Here is a 24,506-nt window from a genome sequence, read left to right as displayed (position 1 = left end):
TGCTGAACACACCTTGTTGGTTATTTGGTCTGAGGCCACCCAGCACCAGAGCCCACAGGCTCTTCGGTGGGGCCAGTGGTGGACTCTGGGAGGGCCCACACCAATGAGCACCCCCCAGAACCCCTGCTGCCAGTGCCCCTGTCTCCCTGGTGAGCCACAGCTTCCCCCCACCTCCGCAGGCAACCCTTCAACACCAGCAGTCTGAGGCTTGGACAGTCTTCTATAAACACCTCTATCGCCAGGACAAGCAACCCCAAAAGGTTGGACAACCATGAGGAAACAAAGAAACACCATGCAGGCAAAGGAGCAGGAAAAAAAAAACCCACAAGACCAAATAAATGAGGAGGAAATAGGAAAAATGCCTGAAAAAGAATTTAGAGTAGTGATAGTAAAAATGATATAAAATCTTGATAACAAAATAGAGAAAGTACAAGAAACAGTTCATAAGAACTCAGAAAAACAAACAGCAATGGATAACAAAATAACTGAAATTAAAAATACTCTAGATGCTCTAACCAGCAGAATGACTGAGGCAGAAGAACGAATAAGTGAGTTGGAAGATAGAATGGGGGAAATAAATGCCACAGAGCAGGAAAAAGAAAAAAGAATAAAAAGATTAGAAGACAGTCTCAGAGACCTCAGTGATAACATTAAGCGTACCAACATTCGAATTATAGGCATCCCAGAAGAAGAAGAAAACAAGAAAGGGTCTGAGAAAATATTTGAAGAGGTTATAGTGGAAAACTTCCCCAACATGGGAAAGGAAATAATTCACCAAGTCCAAGAAGCACAGAGAGTCCCATACAGAATAAACCCAAGGAGAAATACACCAAGACACATATTAATCAAACTAACGACAATTAAACACAAAGAAAAAATATTAAAAGCAGCAAGAGAAAAGCAACAAATAACATATAAGGGAAAACCCATCAGGATAACAGCTGACCTTTCTACAGAAACTCTGCAGGCCAGAAGGGAATGGCAGGATATCCTGAAAGTCCTGAAAGAGAGAAACCTACAGCCAAGAATACTCTACCCAGCAAGAATCTCATTCAGATTTGAGGGAGAAATCAAAAGCTTTCCAGACAAGCAAAAGTTAAGAGAATTCAGCACCACAAAACCAGCCTTACAACAAGTGCTGAAGGAACTTCTCTAAGTAGGAAACACAAGAAAAGGAAAACACCTACAAATACAAACCCAAAACAATTAAGAAAATGGCAATTGGAACACACATGTCAATAATCACTTTAAATGTAAATGGATTAAATGCTCCAACCAAAAGACACAGACTGGCTGAATGGATACAAAAACAAGACCCTTCTATATGCTGCCTACAAGAAACCCATTTCAGACCAAGGGATACATATAGACTGAAAGTAAAGGGATGGAAAAAGATATTCCATGCAAATGGAGGTCAAAAGAAAGCTGGAGTAGCAATACTCATATCAGACAAATTAGACTTGAAAGTAAAGACTATTAAAAGAGACAAGGAAGGACACTACATAATGATCAAGGGATCCATTCAAGAAGAACATATCACAATGGTAAATATATACGGCCCCAACATAGGAGCACCTCAATACATAAGGCAAATGCTAACAGCTATAAAAGGGGACATCGACAGTAACACAATAATAGTGGGAGACTTGAACACCCCACTTACATCAATGGACAGATCATCCAAACAGAAAATAAATAAAGACACACAAGCTTTAAATGACACATTAGACCATCTCGACTTAATTGATATTTATAGGACATTCCATCCAAAAATGACAGACTACACTTTCTTCTCAAGTGCACACGGAACATTTTCCAGGATAGATCACATCTTGGGTCACAAATCAAACCTCAGCAAATTCAAGAAAATTGAAATCATATCAAGCATCTTCTCAGACCACAACGCCATGAGACTAGATATCAATTACAGGAAAAAAACTGCAAAAAATACAAACACATGGAGGCTAAACAATTCACTCCTAAACAACCAAGGAATCACTAAAGAAATCAAAGAGGAAATCAAAAAATATCTAGAAACAAATGACAACGAAAACACAACAACCCAAAACCTATGGGACGCAGCAAAAGCAGTTCTAAGGGGGAAGTTTATAGCAATACAGTCCTACCTTAAGAAACAAGAAAATGATCGAATAAACAACCTAACCTTACACCTCAAACAACTAGAGAAAGAAGAACAAAGAAACCCCAAAGGGAGCAGAAGGAAATAAATCATAAAGATCAGAGCAGAAATAAATGAAAAAGAAAGGAAAGAAACCATAAGAAAAATAAATAAAACTAAAAGCTGGTTCTTTGAGAAGATTAACAAAATTGATAAACCATTAGCCAGACTCATCAAGAAAAAAAGGGAGAAGATGCAAATCAACAGAATTAGAAATGAAAAAGGAGAAGTCACAACGGACACCTCAGAAATACAAAACATCATGAGAGACTACTACAAGCAACTATATGCCAATCAATTGGATAACCTGGAAGAAATGGATACATTCTTAGAAAAATGCAATCTTCCAAGACTGAACCAGGAAGAAATAGAAACCATGAACAGACCAATCACAAGTACGGAAATTGAGGCAGTGATTAAAAATCTCCCAACACACAAAAGCCCAGGACCAGATGGGTTCACAGGCGAATTGTATCAAACATTTCGAGAAGAGTTAACACCTATCCTTCTCAAACTCTTCCAAAATATTGCAGAAGGCGGAACACTCCCAAACTCATTCTACAAGGCCACCATCACCCTGATACCAAAACCAGGCAAAGATGTCACAAAAAAAGAAAACTACAGACCAATATCACTGATGAATATAGATGCAAAAATCCTCAACAAAATACTAGCTAACAGACTCCAACAGCACATTAAAAAAATCATACACCATGATCAAGTGGGGTTTATCCCTGGGATGCAAGGATTCTTCAATATATGCAAATCAATCAACGTGATACATCATATCAACAAATTGAAGGATAAAAACCATATGATCATTTCAATAGATGCAGAAAAAGCTTTTGACAAAGTTCAACATCCATTTATGATAAAAGCTCTCCAGAAAATGGGCATAGAAGGAAATTACCTCAACATAATAAAAGCCATATATGAAAAACCAAAAGCCAACATCGTTCTCAATGGGGAAAAACTGGAAGAACTCCCTCTAAGAACAGGAACAAGACAAGGGTGTCCACTCTCACCACTATTATTCAACATAGTTTTGGAAGTTTTAGCCACAGCAATCAGAGAAGAAAAAGAAATAAAAGGAATCCAAATTGGAAAAGAAGAAGTAAAATTGTCACTCTTTGCAGATGACATATTATATATAGAAAACCCTAAAGACTCTACCAGAAAACTGCTAGCACTCATTGATGAGTTTAGTAAAGTAGCAGGATACAAAATTAATGCACAGAAATCTCTTGCATTCCTATACACTAACAACGGAAGAGCAGAAAGAGAAATTAAGGAAACTCTCCCATTCACCATTGCAACAAAAAGAATAAAATACCTAGGAATAAACCTGCCTAAGGAGGCAAAAGATCTGTATGCAGAAAACTTTAAGACACTGATGAAAGAAATCAAAGATGACACAAACAGATGGAGGGACATACCATGTTCCTGGATTGGAAGAATCAACATCGTGAAAATGTCTGTACTACCCAAAGCAATTTACAGATTCAATGCAATCCCAATCAAATTACCAATGGCATTTTTCACAGAACTAGAACAAGAAATCTTACGATTTGTATGGAAACGCAAAAGACCCCGAATAGCCAAAGCAATCTTGAGAAGGAAAAATGGAGTTGGTGGAATCAGGCTTCCTGACTTCAAACTATACTACAAGGCCATAGTGATCAAGACAGTATGGTACTGGCACAAAAATAGAAAGGAAGATCAATGGAATAGAATAGAGAACTCAGAAGTACACCCAAACACATATGGGCACCTTATCTTTGACAAAGGAGGCACGAGTATACAATGGAAAAAAGACAGCCTCTTCAATAAGTGGTGTTGGGAACATTGGACAGCAACATGTAAAAGAATGAAATTAGAACACTTCCTAACACCATACACAAAAATCAACTCCAAATGGATTAAAGACCTACATGTAAGGCCAGACACTATAAAACTCCTAGAGGAAAACATAGGCAGAACACTCTATGACATCCATCAAAGCAAGATCCTTTTTGACCCACCTCCTAGAATCATGGAAATAAAATCAAGAATAAACAAATGGGACCTCATGAAACTTAAAAGCTTTTGCACAGCGAAAGAAACCATAAACAAGACTAAAAGGCAACCCTCAGAATGGGAAAAAATAGTTGCCTATGAAACAACGGACAAAGGATTAACCTCCAAAATATACAAGCAGCTCATGAAGCTTAATACCAAAAAAGCAAATAACCCAATCCACAAATGCACAGAAGACCTAAATAGACATTTCTCCAAAGAAGACATACAGATGGCCAACACACACATGAAAAGATGCTCAACATCACTAATCATCAGAGAAATGCAAGTCAAAGCCACAATGAGGTATCACCTCACACCAGTCAGAATGGCCATCATCACAAAGTCTGGAAACAACAAATGTTGGAGAGGGTGTGGAGAAAAGGGAACTCTCCTGCACTGTTGGTGGGACTGTAAGTTGGTACAGCCACTATGGAAAACAATTTGGAGGTTCCTTAAAAAACTACAACTAGAACTACCATATGATCCAGTAATCCCACTCCTGGGTATATACCTAAAGAAAACCATAATCCCAAAAGAAACTTGTACCATAATGTTTATTGCAGCACTATTTACAATAGCCAGGATATGGAAGCAACCTAAATGCCCATCAACAAATGAATGGATACAGAAGATGTGGCATATATATACAATGGAATATTACTCAGCTATAAAAAGGGATGAGATGGAGCTATATGTAATGAGGTGGATAGAACTACAATCTGTCATACAGAGTGAAGTAAGTCAGAAAGAGAAGGACAAATATTGTATGCTAACTCACATATACGGAATCTAAAAATGGTACTGATGAACTCAGTGACAAGAACAAGGATGCAGATACAGAGAATGGACTGGAGAACTCGAGGTATGGGAGGGGGCGGGGGGTGAAGGGGAAACTGAGACGAAGCGAGAGAGTAGCACAGACATATATATACTACCAACTGTAAAATAGTCAGTGGGAAGTTGTTGTATAACAAAGGGAGTCCAACTCGAGGATGGAAGATGCCTTAGAGGACTGGGGTGGGGAGGGTGGGGGGGACTTGAGGGGGGGGGAGTCAAGGAAGGGAGGGATTATGGGGATATGTGTATAAAAGATGATTGAACCTGGTGTACCCCCCCAAAAAAAAATTAAAAATTAAAAAAAAAAATGCTTTGCTGAAACCTATCGAGGAGTTTGGGTGTTTTGAGCATTAGCTGTCCTAGACTCCTTGTTTGGTCCTGCAATAAATGCTGCACTTTCTTTACTGCGTGGGTGAGCAAACCCAAGTGTGGTTTGGTAACAAAGTGGTCTTGCTTGACTCATGTGCTAGAGGGAGAAAATGTGACATGTTCCAAAAGAGAGAGAGAGAGAGGGAGGGAGAGCAAGGGCCAAAGAACATTCCACAGCTTTCCTGTTTCTGGTTCTGGACCCTTGTAAGGTTGGGCTGAGCTTCCTGCCTGTTTTAGGATAAACAGTACTCCCATGTCACCCCTAATTTCACTTGGAAATACCCTATTTGGGAATAGGGTCTTTGTGGATGCAATTAGTTAAGATGAGGTCATGCACATCTTAATCCAATGACTGGTGTCCTTATAAGAAGAAGAAATGGGGACTTCCCTGAGGGTCCAGTGGTTAAGACTCCGCACTTCCACTGCAGGAGGCATGGGTTTGATGCCTGGTCAGGGAATTAAGATCCCTCATGCCATGCGGTGCATCAAAAAAAAAAAAGAAGAGGAAAAAGACACATAGAGATACACAAAGAGAGGAAGGCCACGTGACAACAGAGGCAGAGACTGGAATAAGGCAGCTACAAGCCAGGGAACAAGAACCGAGAGGAACCCAGAAGCTGGAAGAGGCCAAGAGGGATGCTCTTCTCAAGCCTTCAGAGTGAGCATGGTCCTGCCAACACTTTGACTTCAGACTTCTGGCTTGTCTCAAAGAATAAAGTTCTATTGTTTTAAGACATTAAGTTTGTGAGAATTTGTCAGGGCAGCCCTAGCAAACTAACACAACAATGCCTGCAGGCTCCAGGAGACTCTGCAGTCCCTCGATAATTGCCTGTTTTGTGTTTACAGAGCTTGGACGGGGTTTTGTATCTTTCTCCCTTGGAGGAGTATAAAATGAGAGAGTTGAACTGGCCTGGTGGCTCTCAGCCCGGGCTGCCCATCACAACCACGTGAGAAGCTTGTAAACGTGACCAACACCAGAGCCCCGCCCCTAATCAAATGGAAGATTCTAGTGGGTAGTGTCCGGACTTAGCTATGTCCTTCTTCCTCATTCTTTTTTAGGTTTTATGTTTGAGGTTTAACTTTCTGTGGCAACCGTTTTATTAAGATATAATTCATGTGGGGCTTCCCTAGTGGCACAGTGGTTAAGACTCTGCCTGCCGATGCAGGGGACCTGGGTTCGAGCCCTGGTCTGGGAAGATCCCACATGCCGTGGAGCAACCAAGCCTGTGCGCCACAACTACTGAGCCTGCGCTCTAGAGCCCATGCTCCGCAACAAGAGAAGCCACCACCATGAGAAGCCCTCACACCGCAATGAAGCCCCAATACAGCCAATAAATAAATAAATATTTTTAAAAAGAGATAGTTCATGTACCATAGAATTCACCCACTTGAGGTGTTATTTGCAGTTATGTAACCATCACACAGTTGATTTTAGAGTACTTTACTCACCTCGAAAAGAAACCCCATAGCCAGAGCTGTCACCCCCTTTCAATTAGGGCTGTCTACTCACTTGCATACTCCCAGGGCCTGCACGCTCCCTGGCACCTAGCAGGTGCTCATTAAAGCCAGGGTGTCGGAAGGTTCTGCAACCATTGTACACACTCCTCTTAGAACAAGAGTGTGTTGAGCCCTGCAGTTCACATTTGCTACCGTGTGTCATCTCGCGGCATATCCACGACAACCACGTGCACGCCCCACGGTTGGCTTCATTTTGCAAAGAAGGAACTTAAGGCTCAGAAAATCATGGTGCTCAGTGAAGGTCATTTAGCTGGTAATCCTGGCTTCAAAGCCAGACCCCTGGATTCTAAAGGAGTGGTTCTTAGATGGCGCAATTTGCCCACCTCTACCTTCCTGGCTAGGGGATGTTTGGCAACATCTGGAGACATTTTTGGAGAGTTTATACCATTGTAAAGTTGCAAAATCATTAAGTTGAACTATAAGTTGGGGGCTGTCTGCACTTTGATGAGTGTAAGCACCCCCAGTGGGCACCTAACCCAGTCTAGATGGGCAGGGAAGGCTTTCTTGGGGAAAGGGGCCAAGTAAGCTGTGACCTGAAGGACGAGTAGAAATGTGTTCGGTTCATGATAATAATAATAATAACAGCACTGATCTATCAAGCACTTACTATAGGATGGGAACTGTGCTAAGTACTTTACATGTTCTATCCCTTCGTCAATCTCACAACAATCCTCTGAGATAGACAGCATGACTGTCCCAGTTTACAGATGAAGAAACCGAGTTATAGTGAAGTAACCTGCCCAAGGTCACCACATTAATAAGTGATAGATCTAGGTTTGACTCCAAAGCCAGAGCTTCGAACCACCATACTCTGCCTGTTTCCAAACAGGATAATAAGTTATCACTGCAAATATTTACTGGGTTCTCTGGACCAGCTATCAAGATAAGCACGTGGAGTGTATTGTTTCATTTATTATGGTGAGATTTAGACCTCCAATAAGTTAGGCACTATTACTATTCCTACCCCATTTTCAGAGGAGGAGAAATTGAGTCTCCGAGAGATAATGTGACTTGCCCCAGGTCAAGGAGGCGACCAGAATTAGGACTTGAGCCCGGGTCTGCCTGATGAGGAGCTGTGTTTGAACCATGCTGTCAGGGAGCACTGTGCTGTAAGAATGAGGCTGCAGTAGGGCCTTCCAGATGGGACCAACGGGGGGCTCTGAGCAGCTGCTTCATGAGGTGGGGTCCCCCATGGTTACCTGGGATGGCGACCAAGTTCTGCAGCTCCTGCTTCAAGTCCATGATGTCATTGCAGAGCTGGATGTCATCCATCCTGGGGAAAGAGGACACCTCATGACAGCAGGTTACATCAACAGAACATTCTACACCCTGAGTACCGCCCCGGTTTTAACAAAAAGCTCTGGTGGGAGGGGTCTGTCCTCTGAAAAGGCCGCGTGTGCTCTTTAGAAGTTTTCCACCAAAAGTAAAAAACAAAGTACCCGTCATCCTACAACTCAGAAATGATCAATCACAGTTAATAACACCTTGATAGAGCTCCTTCCTGTCTTCGCATGCCTGGTTTTTGTCGGCCAGTGTGAGCAACCTCATGTTGTAGGTTCAGTGTTTTCCTTTTTTCAGCTGTGTGAAAAGCTTTGAAACATTACAGAAATTCACAGCACAGACAGAAAATCTCCCCCATCCTTCAGAGAAAACCATCGTCAATGGTTTGTTATCTATTCTTCCAGATTTTTAAAAAATGTTTATGCTTATACTACCAAATATGATATCATCATTCACGTTAGAAAACATTTTGCTATTAGCTTTTTTTAACTTGATATGTCTTGGGCATCTTTCCATGTCAGAACATGTAAATCTCCCATTTTTATGACTGTGTAGTACTCCATTATGTTGACATACAGCGATTTATTTAACCATTCCCCCCTACTCATAGACATTAGACTTATTTCTGGATACACCTCTAGGATAGATTCCTAGAAGTAAAGGAATTCCTAGCTAAATTGATTCCTAGAAATGCAATTGGAAGGTTAAGTGACGTGAACCCTTGCATTTTAATAGGAATTTCCAAATTGTCCTCCAGAGTGACTGCATGATATTCCGACCAATGGTGTGAAAGGAAGCTTACCCCTATAATCCTAGCAATTGGGGTGCACACACAATTTTGCGTTATGTAGTATAGTTTCGTGTGTGTGTGTGTGTGTGTGTGTGTGTGTGTGTTGCAATATTAGCTCATCTTACTGTAAACAACATTTGTAACGGCTGCCTGGAATTTCACCAAGTAGATTTATCAGGGTGGTTTTAATTATGTCCTTATCTTGATTACTTAGATGGGTTTTCAGATTGTGCTATTTTAGCCACTGTAGGATGAACATGGGTTCACCTAAGGCTTTTCTTTCTTGTTGGATTATTTGGGGTGGGCTACTGATTCTCGGAAGTGGAGCAATTGAGGACAAAGGGTATGACTTGTCTATGGCCATTGAGACATATTTTCAAGTAGCTTCCGCATGGGGTGTGTGTGTGCCTTCATTCTATACCAGCCTCCCCTGCCCCCATGAGCTGAAAATTAATCAGGAGAGACAGAGGGTGAACGCAAATACAATAGAACGTCAGATGCTCTGAAGAAGAGTAAAGCAGGTGAGGGGATGGAGTGGACCAGTTTGGACACATCAGCCTTCTGTCCCAGGAAGAGATGGAGGGAAGCATGAATAGTCTCAAAGGGCTCAACTGAGTCTACACAGCAAGTGGGGGGGCGAGACCAGGACTAGAAATCGACTTGTCTGAGTCCCCTGATCTTTCTGCCTCCTTCCTCAGCATCTTCGTCAAAATCCTGATCTCCATTCAGAAGTGCCATCCGCAGATCACCTTGGGGTCCCCTGCCCTTCGCTGGCAAAGAACATCCCGTGAGACCATCCCAACCCCAGCATCCCAGCTTTCAGGACAAGTGGCAGGAATGTCTCGCTTCAGTCTGTATCTCCTGCTCCCGTTGCCAGAGGCACTCCAAGCGCTTGTCAAACCCTGGCCTGGAATGTCCTAGCAGGTGGCAGCTGATGCAAATGAGCTTGGGGGCTTTACCAGGAGGGTACAAGCTGTTCCCCTAGGTTCCTATCCACCACCCTCCAATTGAAGAATTGGAGGTGCTCCAGAATCCTTTTCCACATGTAGTACTGGATCAGGCTACATCAGTCGTTCTTAATGAGGATGATTTTGGTTCCTGGGGGCATCTGGCAATGTCTGGAGACCTGTTTGTTGTTACTGCTGGGTGTGTGGGGATTGCCACTGTCACCTAGTGGGTAGAATCCAGGGACGTTGCAAAACAGCCCACAATGCACAGGGCAGCCCACCTCAGTAGAGTATTATCTGGTTCAAAATGTCCATCCTGATAAAGTTGAGAAATCTTCGGTGATAACCACAGAATTGACACAGGTACCTGATGGATAATTTCTGAACAATGAGAGGAGGAAATATGGTGAAAGGAACAAAAAAGCGACAGGTGATCTTAGAAGCATGAGTATTGGCACCAAACATCTCTAGGTCAAAGGGGCCACGTGTCAGAAATTTTTCTCTGAGTCTTACTTTCCTCATCTTTGAAACAGGAATTATAATAGTACAACTTTCTAGGATTATTCTGCATGTCAGGCGATGAGCACGTGTCTGAGACATACACAGTACGATGATCAGTACATGGTATCTACTGCTATTATTAGCTGTTAGAAAGAGGTGGGGAGAAAATGATGCCGGACAAGCAGTTTATTTGACAAATGGAACTAACATGTTCAAGCTTTAAAAATTTTTTTTTTAAATTATAGTCCTCTCTACAAAAATTTTAAAATGAAATTCTCATCTGATTGCAGAATAGATTCCTGATCACTGTAGAAATTTTGGAAAAACTCAGACAAGTATGAAGGAGGAACCTAAGATTACACATAACCTTGACCCATGTGCGCACCAGAGGCCACTGTTCCACTCCAAGTGTTTTGGTATATTTCTTGCCAGTCTTTTTCCTCTGTGTAACCCAGGTATGGCAGGCTTGCCCTGGGGGGCCATCACCCTTTGTCCATCTCGAAACTGCACTTAGCATGGTTTTGAGTCCTCCCGAGCACATCCAAATCCACCGCACGTTAACACACAAGGTGAATTCTTGTGAAGCTCTCACTGAAGAGGCAAGCGTCAGACGGCATTAAGATTCCTAGTGGAGAGCACTGTTGTTTTCCTCCGGTGTTTCTCTTGCTGCCAACTTCCCATTGCATCTCTTCCTCTCTTCCTCTTCCACATGGTTCGTGGCCAAAGGAGGGTCCTCAGATCTGTCACCTACACATTGGCACTCGCCGTCTACCTCTACAAGGATTAAATCATGTGCCCCTGCAGCTGCTGACCTGCAGCACCCCTTGAAAGGAGTTCAGGGTGGAGAGCAGAAATGAGGCACTCTGTGCTCTGGGAAAAAACTGACAGAACAGGTCTTCAGGTAGTTGGATATTTTTTGGAGATGATTTTGTGAGCCCAATTCTTGTATCTCATATCTAGAAAAGCACTAAAATCCTTCATGGTGATGTTTGCTCCTTGTGTCTAGCAGCAACCTGCACAAGACTAGCAGAACCTTCTGTAAAAAGTGTGTGCTTGGGGCTTCCCTCTTGGCACAGTGGTTAAGAATCTGCCTGCCAATGCAGACACGGGTTCAAGCCCTGGGCTGGGAAGATCCCACGTGCCACAGAGCAACTAAGCCCATGCACCACAACTAAGCCTGTGCTCTAGAGCCTGCGAGCCACAACTGTTGAGCCCATGTGCCACAACTACTGAAGCCCGTGCCTAGAGCCTGTGCTCTGCAGCAAGAGAAGCCACCACAATGAGAAACAAAGCCCAGGCACCACAACAAAGAGTAGACCCGCTTTCCGCAACTAGAGAAAGCCTATGTGCAGCAACAAAGACCCAACACAGCCAATAAATAAATTAATTAATTAAAAAAAATATGTACTCGATTGCTTGTACTCCCCCTTCACAGAAATCATATACATACTGACCTTCACCCTGGCCTCTTCGGAGCAGGTTCTCGGAGCTATCTGAAATGCTGTCTCCCAGGCTATAGTCCTCATTTTGCCCTCAATAAATCTTAACTCACAACTCCCACATCGTACTTTTTTTGTTTTTCCATTGAAAGATCCCAAACAATTCATCTCTGGTCTTCAACTTACAAAAACCCTGGTTGGCAAAACCAAAGTCTAGTGGTTCCAAGAACACCACCAAGAAAGGAGCTTGCCTCCCCTAACCCCCACCCAATCTATCAGGGAATTTACCTAAATAGAAATCAGGTCTTTTTCTGGAAGATGGAGGGACAGGTTCCACCATTAAGGGAAACAAAAAAGTCCACGTTTATTGAGCATTTGCCTTCTGGGCATAAACTCACCCAAATCCGCAGGACAGTGCTGAGAGAGGCATTGTTTTTAATCTTCATTTTACAGGCAAAGGAAACGGTAGTTAAGCAGTGTGGCCAAAGTCCCACCCTGGTACGTGGCCGTCGGGATTCAGCTCTTGACCACTTCTCCCTGGTCTCTCCTCTCCACATGGCTGCAGAAGTTGCAGCCGACACTGAACTGACCTTCCTTCTGTGCCTTCCTCCCACAGCCCTGATCTGTTTAGAAGGCAATGTCTCCAGCCTCTGATGGTGAGACAGGCTGGGACCTGAGACCGGAGACCCTTAGTTGCAGTGCTTGCACCTGGACACACGTTTCCTCCAGCGACAGGATACAAAGAAACTGCACCCATGCAGTCTCAGTCAGGGCAATTATGAACAATAAGATACAAAAAGGCCACAAACCAATTGCCATTTCTCCATTTCTTCTGTTTCTCCAACTGCCGTTACTCTTTTGCAGAGAGCAAAAGTGGGGCACTGTGAATGATACCTGCACGCAGCACCACCAAGGGGGTGGGCAGACCACCTACGCCACCCTTCCAGCCTGACCCACCAACCTGCTCCCCACCCTCGCCCTATTTAAAGAACCCGCTCACCAGCCCTTGGAGAGCAAGCACAGGCACCCGTTTCTTGTTTTCTTTCCCTCATGCGGCATGAGTCCCAATAAAGCCTTGCCTTAATTCCTCACCTGGCCTCTTATCAATTTCTATTGATTAAAGAGTCCAAGGACCCAGGTCGGTAACAACAGACCCCAGTTGTCTTAGTCTGTTCAGCCTACTATAACAAAAATACTGTAGACTGGGTGACTTAAACAACAAACATCGATTTCTCACAGTTCTGAAGGACTGGGAAGTCCAAGATCAAGATGCCAGCCGGTCCCGTTAATGGTGAGGACTCTTCCTGATTTGCAGATGGCTTTCTTGCTCTATCCTCACATGTTGGAGAGAGATCTTCTCTCTGGGGTCTCTGATATAAGGGCACGAATCCTATACATGAAAGCTCCACCCTCATGACCTTAATCACCTCCCAAAGGCTTCACCTCTACATAAAATCACATTGGAAATTAGGGCTTCAACAAACTCTTTTGGAGGGGGGATGCATTTAGCCCCTAGCACCAGTCGTGGCAGTCCCGTTTGCCTCTGCCAGACGTCCACTTTCCCAGGCTTCCTTGCAGCTAGAGGCAGACATGAGACATGTTGGGGCAACATGTAAGAGGAAGTCTGCTGAGGGTGGTGGTTGGGGTTCTGGGAAAGAAGATTTGAGCCTTGGGAGCTATCCCCTCATACTCCTAAAGCTGCTACAGCTACTGTGGTGAGGATGGCACAGGGACGTGAGGAAAGAGCCAGACCTTTGATGACATCCTTGAGCGACTCCACTGACACCTAATTAATTGAAGGGAGTTCCCTGGTGGCCTGGTGGTTAGGATTCCAGGCTTTCATTGTTGAGGCCTGGTCAAGGAACTGAGATCCTACAAGCCACACAGTACGGCCAAAAAAAAAAAAAAAAAAAAAAAAACTTGAAGATATTGAAGACACTGAAGACACTATTAATCAGATGTTCTGTAACGTGCAGCTGAAGACCCCTTCACTGATACATGTACGTGGACATGGGCATTTTTTTAAAAATTAGAATCATACATTTTTTTGATGGACTTTTTTTTTTTTGACCATGCCACAGCATACAGGATCCCAATTCCCCAACCAGGGATTGAACCTGGGCCCCCTGCAGTGGAAGCATGGAGTCCTAACCACTGGATCACCAGGGAAGTCCCAGACATGTGCATTTTAAATAAAAAATAGGATCAATATAGGGACTTCCCTGGTGGTCCACTGTGTAAGACTCCATGCTCCCAATGCAGGGGGCCTGGGTTTGATCCCTGGTTAGGGAACTAGATCCCCCATGCAGCAACTAAGATACCACAACTAAGAGTTTGCATGCCACAACTAAGAGTCCACATGCCGCAACTAAGACCTGGTGCAGCCTAAATAAATAAATATTTTAAAAATAGGATCAATAGATTCATATGCCTTGTCATTGTAAGCATTACATCATGATGATGGTCCAATGCTATTAAATAATATTATTCAAAAAACATTTAAATAGTTCATGCAAAGCACTTTTGAAGCTTGGCTGGAACTTCTGATAAGCCCCATCAGTCCCGTTCTCTGCATGAATAGTGCTGAAACCTGGAAATCAAACTCTGCTGCCTCCAGCTCATTCTAGAGAGAGAGATGTCATCTCTGAGAAACTGATTGATGCAGAAAGGAAAAGACAGTCAGCCCGCGTCATTATGCATCTCAACTTTTCATGCTGGGACGATGGAGAAAATTGGTCATTTTACCAGCTTTGGGCGGGGAGAGGTGAACAGGCTCTGTCAGAATAATAGTGTGGCTGCTTTACAAGATTTCTTTGAAAATGACATGGTCTGGAGCCTAATGGAAACCCAGCAGAGATCAAGATGTGAAGGCAGAAGCAGATTGACAGGGGAAGGGTTGACTTTTAAAGAGAATATTTATTTCGCTGCTTCTTCTCTAAGTTGTGGATGTGGTGGACTTCTTGGGATGGGTGAGAAGAGATATGGTCCTGGAAATGGAATGCTGATCTGGGATGTGAAGCCTGGATCTCAACCCCACCATAAACCTCCTCTATGACTAAAGGGAAAACTGTTTTTCTATACACTTTTTTAAAAAAAGTTTTATTTATTTATTTATTTATTTATTTATTTATTTATTTATTTATTTAATTTTGGCTGCATTGGGTCCTCGTTTTTGCACACCGGCTTTCTCTAGTTGCGGTGAGTGGGGGTTACTCTTCATTGTGGTGCATGGGCTTCTCATTGCAGTGGCTTCTCTTGTTGCGGAGCACAGGCTCTAGGCGTGTGTGCTTCAGTAGTTATGACATGTGGGCCCTACAGCGCAGGCTCCATAGTTGTGGCGCATGGGCTTTGCTGCTCCACGGCATAGGATCTTCCCGGACCAGGGATCGAACCTGTGTCCCTTGCATTGGCAGGCAGATTCTTAACCACTGCGCCACCAGGGAAGTCCCTGTTTTTCTGTACAGTCTTCACTGGTGGCACGAAATGTGTGGGTTTTCTCACACCAAGCAACTCTCCAATTCTTGGTGGACAACAACTGAGTGTCCTACCATTTAACTCACTTCTGATCCTCACTGCCTGGAGTTAGCACAGACCCCACAGGTTAAGGGCTCCGTCCCATAAGACTGCACCTGCTGCGGATGCCAGCGGCAAGTCTGGACCACTTATACTTCTGACCAACTGGCTGTGAACTGGGGATTCCCATGACCCCCTTTGCCGGGTTCAATCATTTGCCAGAACTGCTCACAAAACTCAGAATAACACTTCCTTACATATACTAGCTAATTATAAAGGATATTTTAAAAGATACAGATGAACAGCTAGAAGAAGAGATACACAGGGCAAGGTACGGGGAAGGGGGTGGCGTTTTCAGGCCCTCCCCAGGGGGGCCACCCACCCAGCACCTCCATATGTTCACCAACCCGGAAGCTCTCCAAACATCATACTTTAGAGGGTTTTATGAGGTTTCATCACATAGGCACGATCAATTATTAACTCAGTCTCCAGCCCCTCTCCCTCCCCAGAGAAGGTGGGATGGGGCTGAAAGTTCCAAGCTTCTAAACATGCCTTGGCCTTTCTGGGGACCAGCCCCCATCCTAAAGCACCTAGGGACCCCAGGCACCAGGCATCTCATTCACATATGAAAAGACACTCGCCACCCTGGAAATTCCCAGGGTCTTAGAAGATCTTGCGCCAAGGAACAAACAGCAGAACAAAAGATGCTCCTAGCACCCTTATCACTCAGGAAATTACAAAAGTTTTAGGAGCTCTGTGCTTAGGAACTGAGGGCAAAGACCAAATATATTTATTAAACCATAATGACTGGGCAGATCATTCCTCTCCCTGCACCTCTGTTTCCTCACATATAGCATGAGGGGTTTCGAGGGTCCTGGGAGCCCTGTTCTGCCAGCACATAGTGGTGATGACATGCTTCAGGGCCTGCCGGACACGAATGCGGGTATCAGTTCCACCGCTGACCGGCTGTATGACTTGCATGAGTCCTCTCACTGCTCCGGGTCTCAGTGCTCTCACTGTCGAAAAGGAATCATACCTTTGTCTTGGGGTTGTATGAGAATGAAATAACCTTATCTGTGTGCAGCAGGCCACCCCATGCTTGGCACACACATAGCACTGACAGGTACAAAGGAAAGTCTACTTCCGTCCACCCCTCCGCCCTGAGTAAGGAGGTGAGTGGCTAGGCTGCCAGCTGGCAGACACTCCTGAAAACTCTTAGCCAACATTCCTGCGTCAAAGACTGAGTCTCACTTTCTGTGCTATTTCAATTTCTTCCAACCTAATGGCACCAAGATGATGAATGTGTGTGTCTGGTGTTCTTGGATTAATGAACTTAAATGCTATCCCTGGGGGGAGAATAAGTGGTGAGACATCTCCAGGGAGACCCCAGACTCAGCCATCTGGAGACCTCGGACTCAGCCACCTCTCAGCATCACGCTGGGGACCAAGGGACCAGAGAGAAGCCTGCCTCACGGGCTCAGGTGACACACCCATGAAAGGGACGCCTTTATGACAAGTCACTGAAGGCCTGTTCCTCGCCGTGACGCACTCATGGTCTGCATGTTACCTGACTTCTCCCCTGATTGTAATCAGACCCTCATCCGGGAGGTGACACTGTTTCTAAAAGGATGTCACCTCCCTCAAGCATGGGTTACTCTTCGCTTCCCCAGGGGTTTTCTAGATGGTCTCTGTTTTGAGTCGGAAAAATTACTAATACTGGAAAACTCATCAAGCTGAACTCTGAGGGTTTATGCCCTTTCCTGTGTGTATGCTGCGTGTCAACTACAAGTTTCCCTGAAAAAATTACCAGCAGTATTTTTCGCTTTTGTTTTAGACCTAAAAGGGTACTTTCTGTCTTTTAAAAATTATATACATATTATATAAAGACAGCCTCCCTGTAAAAATGTCAAACAACACAGTAGGATAATCGTAGCTGGCATTTATTAATGTTTTCATACCATGGGCGCCAGGTTCTGGGTCAAGCACTTTATACAAAGCATCTCAACTCGCACAGCAACCCTATCAGGTGAATATTATTATTATCATCTCTTGGATGGTGTTACGAACTTGCTCAAGGCCACGGAGTGAGTAATAGGAACTTGAATCCAGGCAGTCTGATCTCTCGGGTGGGAATGTTAGGGAACTGTTGATGGAAGCCACCTGCCTTGGCCAGGCCCGCTTGCCTGAGTTGTCTCACAGCAGGAGGTCCCGATAAGGAACATGGTGCTGCCACTGAAAACTAACCAGGAGAATTCGCGAGGGGACAAAACAGGGAGGAGATGACCAACCTCCCAGAATCCTTCTCGCTGGCATCCATCTTGGATGAGAGATGGACGCACCACCAGGAAGGATGCTGAGTCAGCCAAGCAAGATGATTGGCCAGAGACAACCCGGAAACGAACCCCATCGCCATAAAACCTGAGACCGTGAGCCACGTGGCAGAGCAGACCTCCTGGGTTCCCTCTCCCTGCTGCTCTCCCCCCGGGCGCCCCTTCCCAATAGAGTCTCTTGCTTTGTCAGCACGTGTGTCTCCTTGGACAATTCATTTCCTAGTGTTAGACAAGAGCCCACTCTCGGGCCCTGGAAGGGGTCCCCCTTCCTGCAACAGGAATATCAAAGTGCCATCCCATATGGTGGCTGGAGTTCAGGGACGACAGAGACCAGAGCAGTTTGGGGGGAGAGGCTTCTCAGTGCACAGTGCCACTTACAGGAGGGGCACAGCCCGGATGGTCACAGAGCAGGGTCCCAGGCACTCAGGCAGAGGGGGCAGCTCAAACACTGACTGTAGAAAGGCGTGTGATATCAGGGTTGTGTGCCAGGGAAGAGTCCACCGAAACAGGACACATGGGTGACATACAGGTCTACTGGTTATGAAGGACTTGACATGGGAGCCACCTTACGTTCTAGAGTGAGAGCATGGCTATGAAAGCCAGTCTGGCAGACGTGGTGATCATATGTACACAACATGGAGGAAGGCCGTCCTCACTCTCAACCTTCTGTTCAAGGTGTTCAAGGGACTTCCTGGAAGATGCATTTGTGCTTTTTTTTTTTAAAGATTTATTTTATTATTCGTTTATTTTAATTTTGGCTGCATTGGGTCTTCATTGCTGCACAAGGGCTTTCTCTAGTTGGGGTGAGCGGGGGCTACTCTTTGTTGCGGTGTGTGAGCAGTGGCTTCTCTTATTGCAGAGCATAGGCTCTAGATGTGCCGGCTTCAGCCGTTGCGTGGGCTCAGCAGTTGTGGCTCGTGGGCTCTAGAGCGCAGGCTCAGTAGTTGTGGCGCACAGGCTTCGTTGCTCCTTGGCATGTGGGATCTTCCCGGACCAGGGCTCGAACCCGTGTCCCTGCATAGGCAGGCAGATTCTTAACCACTGCGCCACCAGGGAAGCCCCAGTGCGTTTGCTCTTGAACCTCCAGCAGGGTCAACAAACTTCGGCCCATGCGCCAAACTTGGCTCCCTGCCTGCTTTGTTGGAATCCATGAGGTAAGAATGGTTTTTACATTTTTTAATTGGTCGGGAAAAAAATCCAAAGAAGAACATTACTGGACACATTGAAAATTATATGAAATTCAGGGTTCAGCGTCTATAAAAAATGCTTTATCGGACCACAGCTGTACCCATTCATTTACCTACTGTCTGTGGTTGCTTGCACCCCATGGCGACTCAGCTGAGCAATTACCACAGAGACCATGTGGCTCAAAGTCTCAAATTTTCACTAGCTGGCCCTTTAGAGAAAAATTTGGTCCTGATCCTAATCTTTGGGAAAAAAAATACATGGAAAGTAATCAGAGATGAGCCAAGTTCTTGGAGCTGGAAGAGCTCTCATCTTATACGGTTGAGGAGGTAAACGCCCAGAGAGGGGAATATTGATCACCGAGTCACTGATTTGCGGACTTGTCCAATAATTCAGTCATCTAGACAACCTAGATGATTACTGAGGGCCTCATGTGTGCGGGCCTCCTGACTCAATTTTCACTTCTGAGAGACACCCAGAATCAAGCTGGCTAAGATTCCAGGCCCCAGGGTGGACCTGTGGGGTCTCTCCCATCCACCGCTTTGACTGAGGGCCCAGCCGGCTCTCTCCTCTGGGCTCCAGTGGGGGATTGGGCTGTGCCCGGAGGATGTGAGGTCGGCCAACAGATTTCCTGAAGCGCCTGCTAATGTGATCTGGCAGTTTCTGCTGCGGCATTCGTCCTTCACGTCCTTCCCTTCACTGAAGGAGATACGAAGTTTTGCGACTTCATATATTTTCTACTTTTATTTCCCCAGTCTTTTGCCAAGAGACAGCCTACATGGAGACATGGATGGCTCAGCAAGCTGTGAAGGGTTCTGGCCCTGGGCTTCCCTAATCCTAGCCTGAGGCCCTCAGCTGAGTGGTCCACAAAGAATTAAAGACGTGGACAAAGATTAAAATCCAAAGAGGTAAGATAGAGACACTGAGGGAGAGGGAAAAAAAGAAGGAGCAGGAAGAGGAGAAAAAGGAGAAGCGAGGGGGAGGAGGAGGAAGGAGGAAAGGAGGAGGAAAGAAGAGAAGAGAGAAGAGAAAAGGAAATGCCCTGAGGGACTTCCCTGGTGGCACAGGGGTTAAGAATCCCCCTGCCAATGCAGGGACACAGGTTTGATCCCTGGTCCGGGAAGATCCCACATGCCACAGAACTACTAAGCCCGTGTGCCACAACTTTTGAAGCCCAAGCGCCTAGAGCCTACGCTCCGCAAGAAGAGAAGCCACTGCAACGAGAAGCCAGCGCACTGCAAAGAAGAGTAGGCCGGCTCACCACAACTAGAGAAAGCCCATGTGCAGCAATAAAAACCCAATGCGGCCAAAAAAAAAAAAAAAGTCACTTTGCTATACAGCAGAAATTAACACAACATTGTAAATCAACTATATTTCAATAAAATAAATTAAAAAAAAAAGTCATTGCTGACCAGCCTGCAGCCTGGTGAAAAAGCAACCAACATAGAATGGATGTGGTAAACACAAAAGGTTCCCAGATTTAGCAAACAAAAACACAGGGTGCCCAGTTATATTCAAATTTCAGATAAATATGGAATCATTTTTAGCAGAAAGATGCCCCGTGCAATCTTCGGAGCACATCTACACTCAACAATGACCTGTCGTTGACCTGAAATTCCGATCTAACTGGGTGTCCTGCATTTTCTCAGCAATCCTACAAGAAGAGGGAGGACAGACTTTGCATGTCAGCCTCATCATCTAAGCCATCATTAGCCCAGCGGGCCTACTCCGTGCAGGGCAGGAGAGAAGTCTCCTGCAGCTGCAATATTTAGAGCAGTGGCCACATCTCCCAGCCTCATCCTTCTCCATTCCTTCTGGACGGTCCTCCGTTGACAAGTTCCTAGTGATGTGGGAGTTTGAGCAGACACAAGGAGAAACAGCAACTACGGCCAATGGACTCATGGGAGTAGAAAACTGGGGACGATGTGGAAACATGTCAAGGGCCTTGAAAACATTTACACTCTAGTCTAGTGATTCCATTTCTAGGATTTCATCCTTGAGAGATAATTAAGGGTGCCATAAAGATTTAGCCATGATCATGTGCAATAGAGCCTTGTTTGCAACAGCAACACACTGGAAGTAACAAAACTGTCCACAATCACAGAGGGCCGCTTAAATAAACCATGGGACGTGCGCCTGATGAAATTCTACCCCGGTAGTAAAAACGATGCTCAAGAGAGATGTTACTGATACAAGAGAATAAACCATATCAAAATGTGGTTAAGAAATATTAGGATCTGGGACTTCCCTGGTGGCACAGTGGTTAAGAATCTGCCTGCCAATACAGGGGACACAGGTTTGATCCCTGGGCCTGGAAGACCCCACATGCCACGGAGCAACTAAGCCCATGCACCACAACTACTGAGCCCGAGTGCCACAACTACTGAAGCCTGGGTGCCTAGAGGCCATGCTCTGCAACAAGAGAAGCCACCGCAGTGAGAAGCCCACGCACAGCAACGAAGAGTAGCTTCCACTCAAAGCAACTAGAGAAAGCCCGTGTGCAGAAACAAAGACCCAACACAGCCAATTAATTAATTAATTAATTAAAGAAAAAGAAATATTAGTATCTAATTTTGCAAAGTACAGATGCTTAGAAAAAAGACAGGAAGACTCCATTCAAAATGTTACAATGATTATTTTGAGGGATTTTTTTTTTTTTCTGACTGCACCACAGGGCTTACAGAATCTTAGCTCCCTGACCAGGTATTGAACCCGTGCCCTCAGCAGTAAAAGCGTGGAGTCCTAACCACTGGACTTCCAGGGAATTCCCTTGAAGGAATTTTTATTTCCTTCATCCGCTTCTCTATATTTTACATTCTTGTTTGTCTTTATAATACGCATGTATTATCTGCATGATTCTTAAAGTTTTTTGTTTTAAATTACCATGGGCCACTCCACGGCCAGTCTTGGGTCACTGTAGCTGCAGCAGAAGCCCCTCTTGCCCTTGCCTCATGAGCCTCATGTCTAGCCGTAGAGCCCGCATTTGTGGCTAGAGGCCCGTCAGCATGCCTGTGTGGTCCCGACATCCATTCTCCAAGCCTTGGTTTCTTCAACGCATCCCCCACTCGGAACAGTTTTGTCACCGTCTAATTCCTATGCAGCCTTCAGGACAGCCCGACATCTCCTTCCAGAGCCTTCTTGCTGCTCCCAGGCTGCATCACATCCTCTTCCTTGAACTGCACAGCCCCAATAATCATCTGGGCACTTGCGTTTCACCCTAAATAGACTATGCACCCCTTAAGGGGGCTTTGCCTCTTCCCTCTGTGGTTCTAGTATGTCACACGTGCCTGACACATCACGTTAAATATGTGATGAAGAGAGGAAGGCAAGCTGGCGGGCGGGCACGGAGGAGGACACACAGTCCTGGATGTTTATTGAAACAAAGCCTCAAGACTGCCAGTGCAGACAGAAAATTCTCAAATCCCATGATACAGATCCCACGGGGGCAACAGCATCTATCAAAGGCAGTGAGTCATCCCCAGAGAAATCCAATTAAACATCCGTATTTCAAGAGATCCTGCTCTGCATTCTGCTATCAATACAGTTTCTATTCTGAGCTCTCTCAGCATTTGGGCCTCCTGTGCCTTCCATTGTCTGATCCCTGCTGAGTTCCTGCCAGAGCGCCCATATCTTCTCCCCCAAACCTTCCCTCCCACTCCCAAGTCCATCTTTCTTTCATGCTGACACTAACAAAAGCCAACATGCCTTTGAGCAGTTCCCAGGGGTCAGGAAAGGGGTCCAGCCCCATCTTTTTAAATCCTCACAATCTCTAGGGCAGGTATTATCATTCTCAACTGTATAGAAGGCTCAGAGAGGTTAAGTACATCACCCACGATCACACAACTGGCAAGGGATCAAGGCAAGATCTGAAAGAAGACAGTTTGACTCCAGAGCCCGGACAATCGCCACTGCCACAAACTGGCTAGAAATGCCACCCAGATATACCAGGTTGTCCCCTGCTACCCCAGGACCCCCATTCTTTGCCCCATCCTTGCTGTCAGGAGCCTTTTCAAATACTTTCAACCAGTGGCCATTCCAAGATGTGGGCTTTCTTGGGGGATGGCTTTAGCCCTATCCCATACTTTCCATCAGCCCTCAAATCTACCTCAATATGATAAAGTGTTTTTGAAAAACTAAACCAAAATAAATACACACCAAAATGTTTTTGAGATGGGCAACACATTTTCCCCCGTTTTGTGTAAAGTTCAAGAAAAAAAAAAAAGGACAAAATCAGGTGATTTTTTTATCGCTCTCTCTCACACAATCAATAAAAAACTGTGGGCCTGCTATTGGAAAGGCAGCCTTCAGATAAATCCCCTGATTTCTCCAGACTGCTGACCAGAAGCGCCTCCAATATAGGAATTCTAAAGCTGTCGTTCCTTTCATCTCAGCATCTAATGATGGAAGGAAAAAAAATCTTAGAAACACAGGTTTGTGCAAACCCCAAGCCCCAGCAAAGCCTCTCCACCTCCACCCGAAAGGTAGCCTATGGTTTCGGCCACCCCGTCCACATTATTAGCTTAGCCCTGCTCCTCCTGTGAAAACACTTGAGCACCCCTCTGCAAGCCCTGGATTATCTACAATCACACCCCCCATCTCCCTTAGACTCCCTGCACCATCAGAAGCAGATCTGCTTTTGATGATAAGCACATTAACATTTAAATCACCCTCATGTTTATTCAGCACCAGTGATCAGTGGCCTCCTTTGTATGCAAGCAGGATCCCAGGGCTTGGCAAACCACAAAGAAACAGCAAGTTTTCCTCTGCAGGATCCTCCAAAGCCAAGTCCAGATGAGGTAGGAGTATAAATAGGGGTGCGGCTGGCAAACGTTCAGCAGCTGGCTGGGAGTCGGGGAGGGAGGCAGAAGCCTTGGTTTGTATCATCTGCCAATATCCATGGTGTAACCACTCCCACCATGGCAGGCTTGGCAAGATCCCTGAATATCACTGGCTAGACCTGACGGGTGGGCAAATTGGGGAATGCCTCTTTAGCATTCTTTAAATATTACTTCCGCATTTCTTTAGAAGAGAAGCTGAACTCTGTGCGGGGTAAAGATGACCAGCGGCTGTGGTGGTGGTGATGAGGATGATGATGATGATGGTGGTGGTGGTGGTGATGGTGGTGGTGGTGGCAATGGTGGTGCTGATAGCAATGGTGGTGGTGATGGTGGTAGCGGTGGCGGTGGCAGTGGTGATGGTGGTGGTGGTGGTGGTGGTGGTGGTGGCAGCAGCAATGGTGGTTATGGTGGTGGTGGTGACGGTGATGGTGGTGGTGGTGATGGTGGTAGTGGTGGTAGTGGTGGTGGTTTTGGTGGTGGTGGTGGTTTTGGTGGTGGTGGTGATGGTGGTGGTGGTAGTGGTGGTGATGAGGAGGATGATTTTAGCTTCAGTTTATTCAGAATTTACCGTGCAACGGGCATCACACGCTTTATACAGATTATCTCAGTTCATCCTTACTTGGGTTATGACAACCCTTCAAGGTGGATACTATGTGATCATCTCTCTTTTATAGATGAAGATCCTGCCGCTTCTAGAGTTTAAGTGGGTCAACCAGAATCA

The 24,506-nt window shown here is 45.2% G+C and overlaps 1 protein-coding gene across 1 annotated transcript in view; it reads right to left on the bottom strand.

Annotated features, from left to right (window-relative positions):
- The window catches only part of BMERB1 (bMERB domain containing 1), a 131,207-nt gene that overhangs the window by 9,661 nt on the left and 97,040 nt on the right, over positions 1-24,506 (bottom strand). The window contains exon 3 of the mRNA XM_057696061.1: positions 8,161-8,234. Within this exon, the coding sequence (XP_057552044.1) occupies positions 8,161-8,234 (74 nt within the window). The remainder of the gene's footprint in view (positions 1-8,160; positions 8,235-24,506) is intronic.

Source organism: Hippopotamus amphibius, chromosome 9 (assembly GCF_030028045.1).
Source record: "Hippopotamus amphibius kiboko isolate mHipAmp2 chromosome 9, mHipAmp2.hap2, whole genome shotgun sequence".
In the NCBI taxonomy this organism is placed as follows: Eukaryota; Metazoa; Chordata; class Mammalia; order Artiodactyla; family Hippopotamidae; genus Hippopotamus; species Hippopotamus amphibius.
This window is presented reverse-complemented; position numbering and strand designations above follow the sequence as displayed.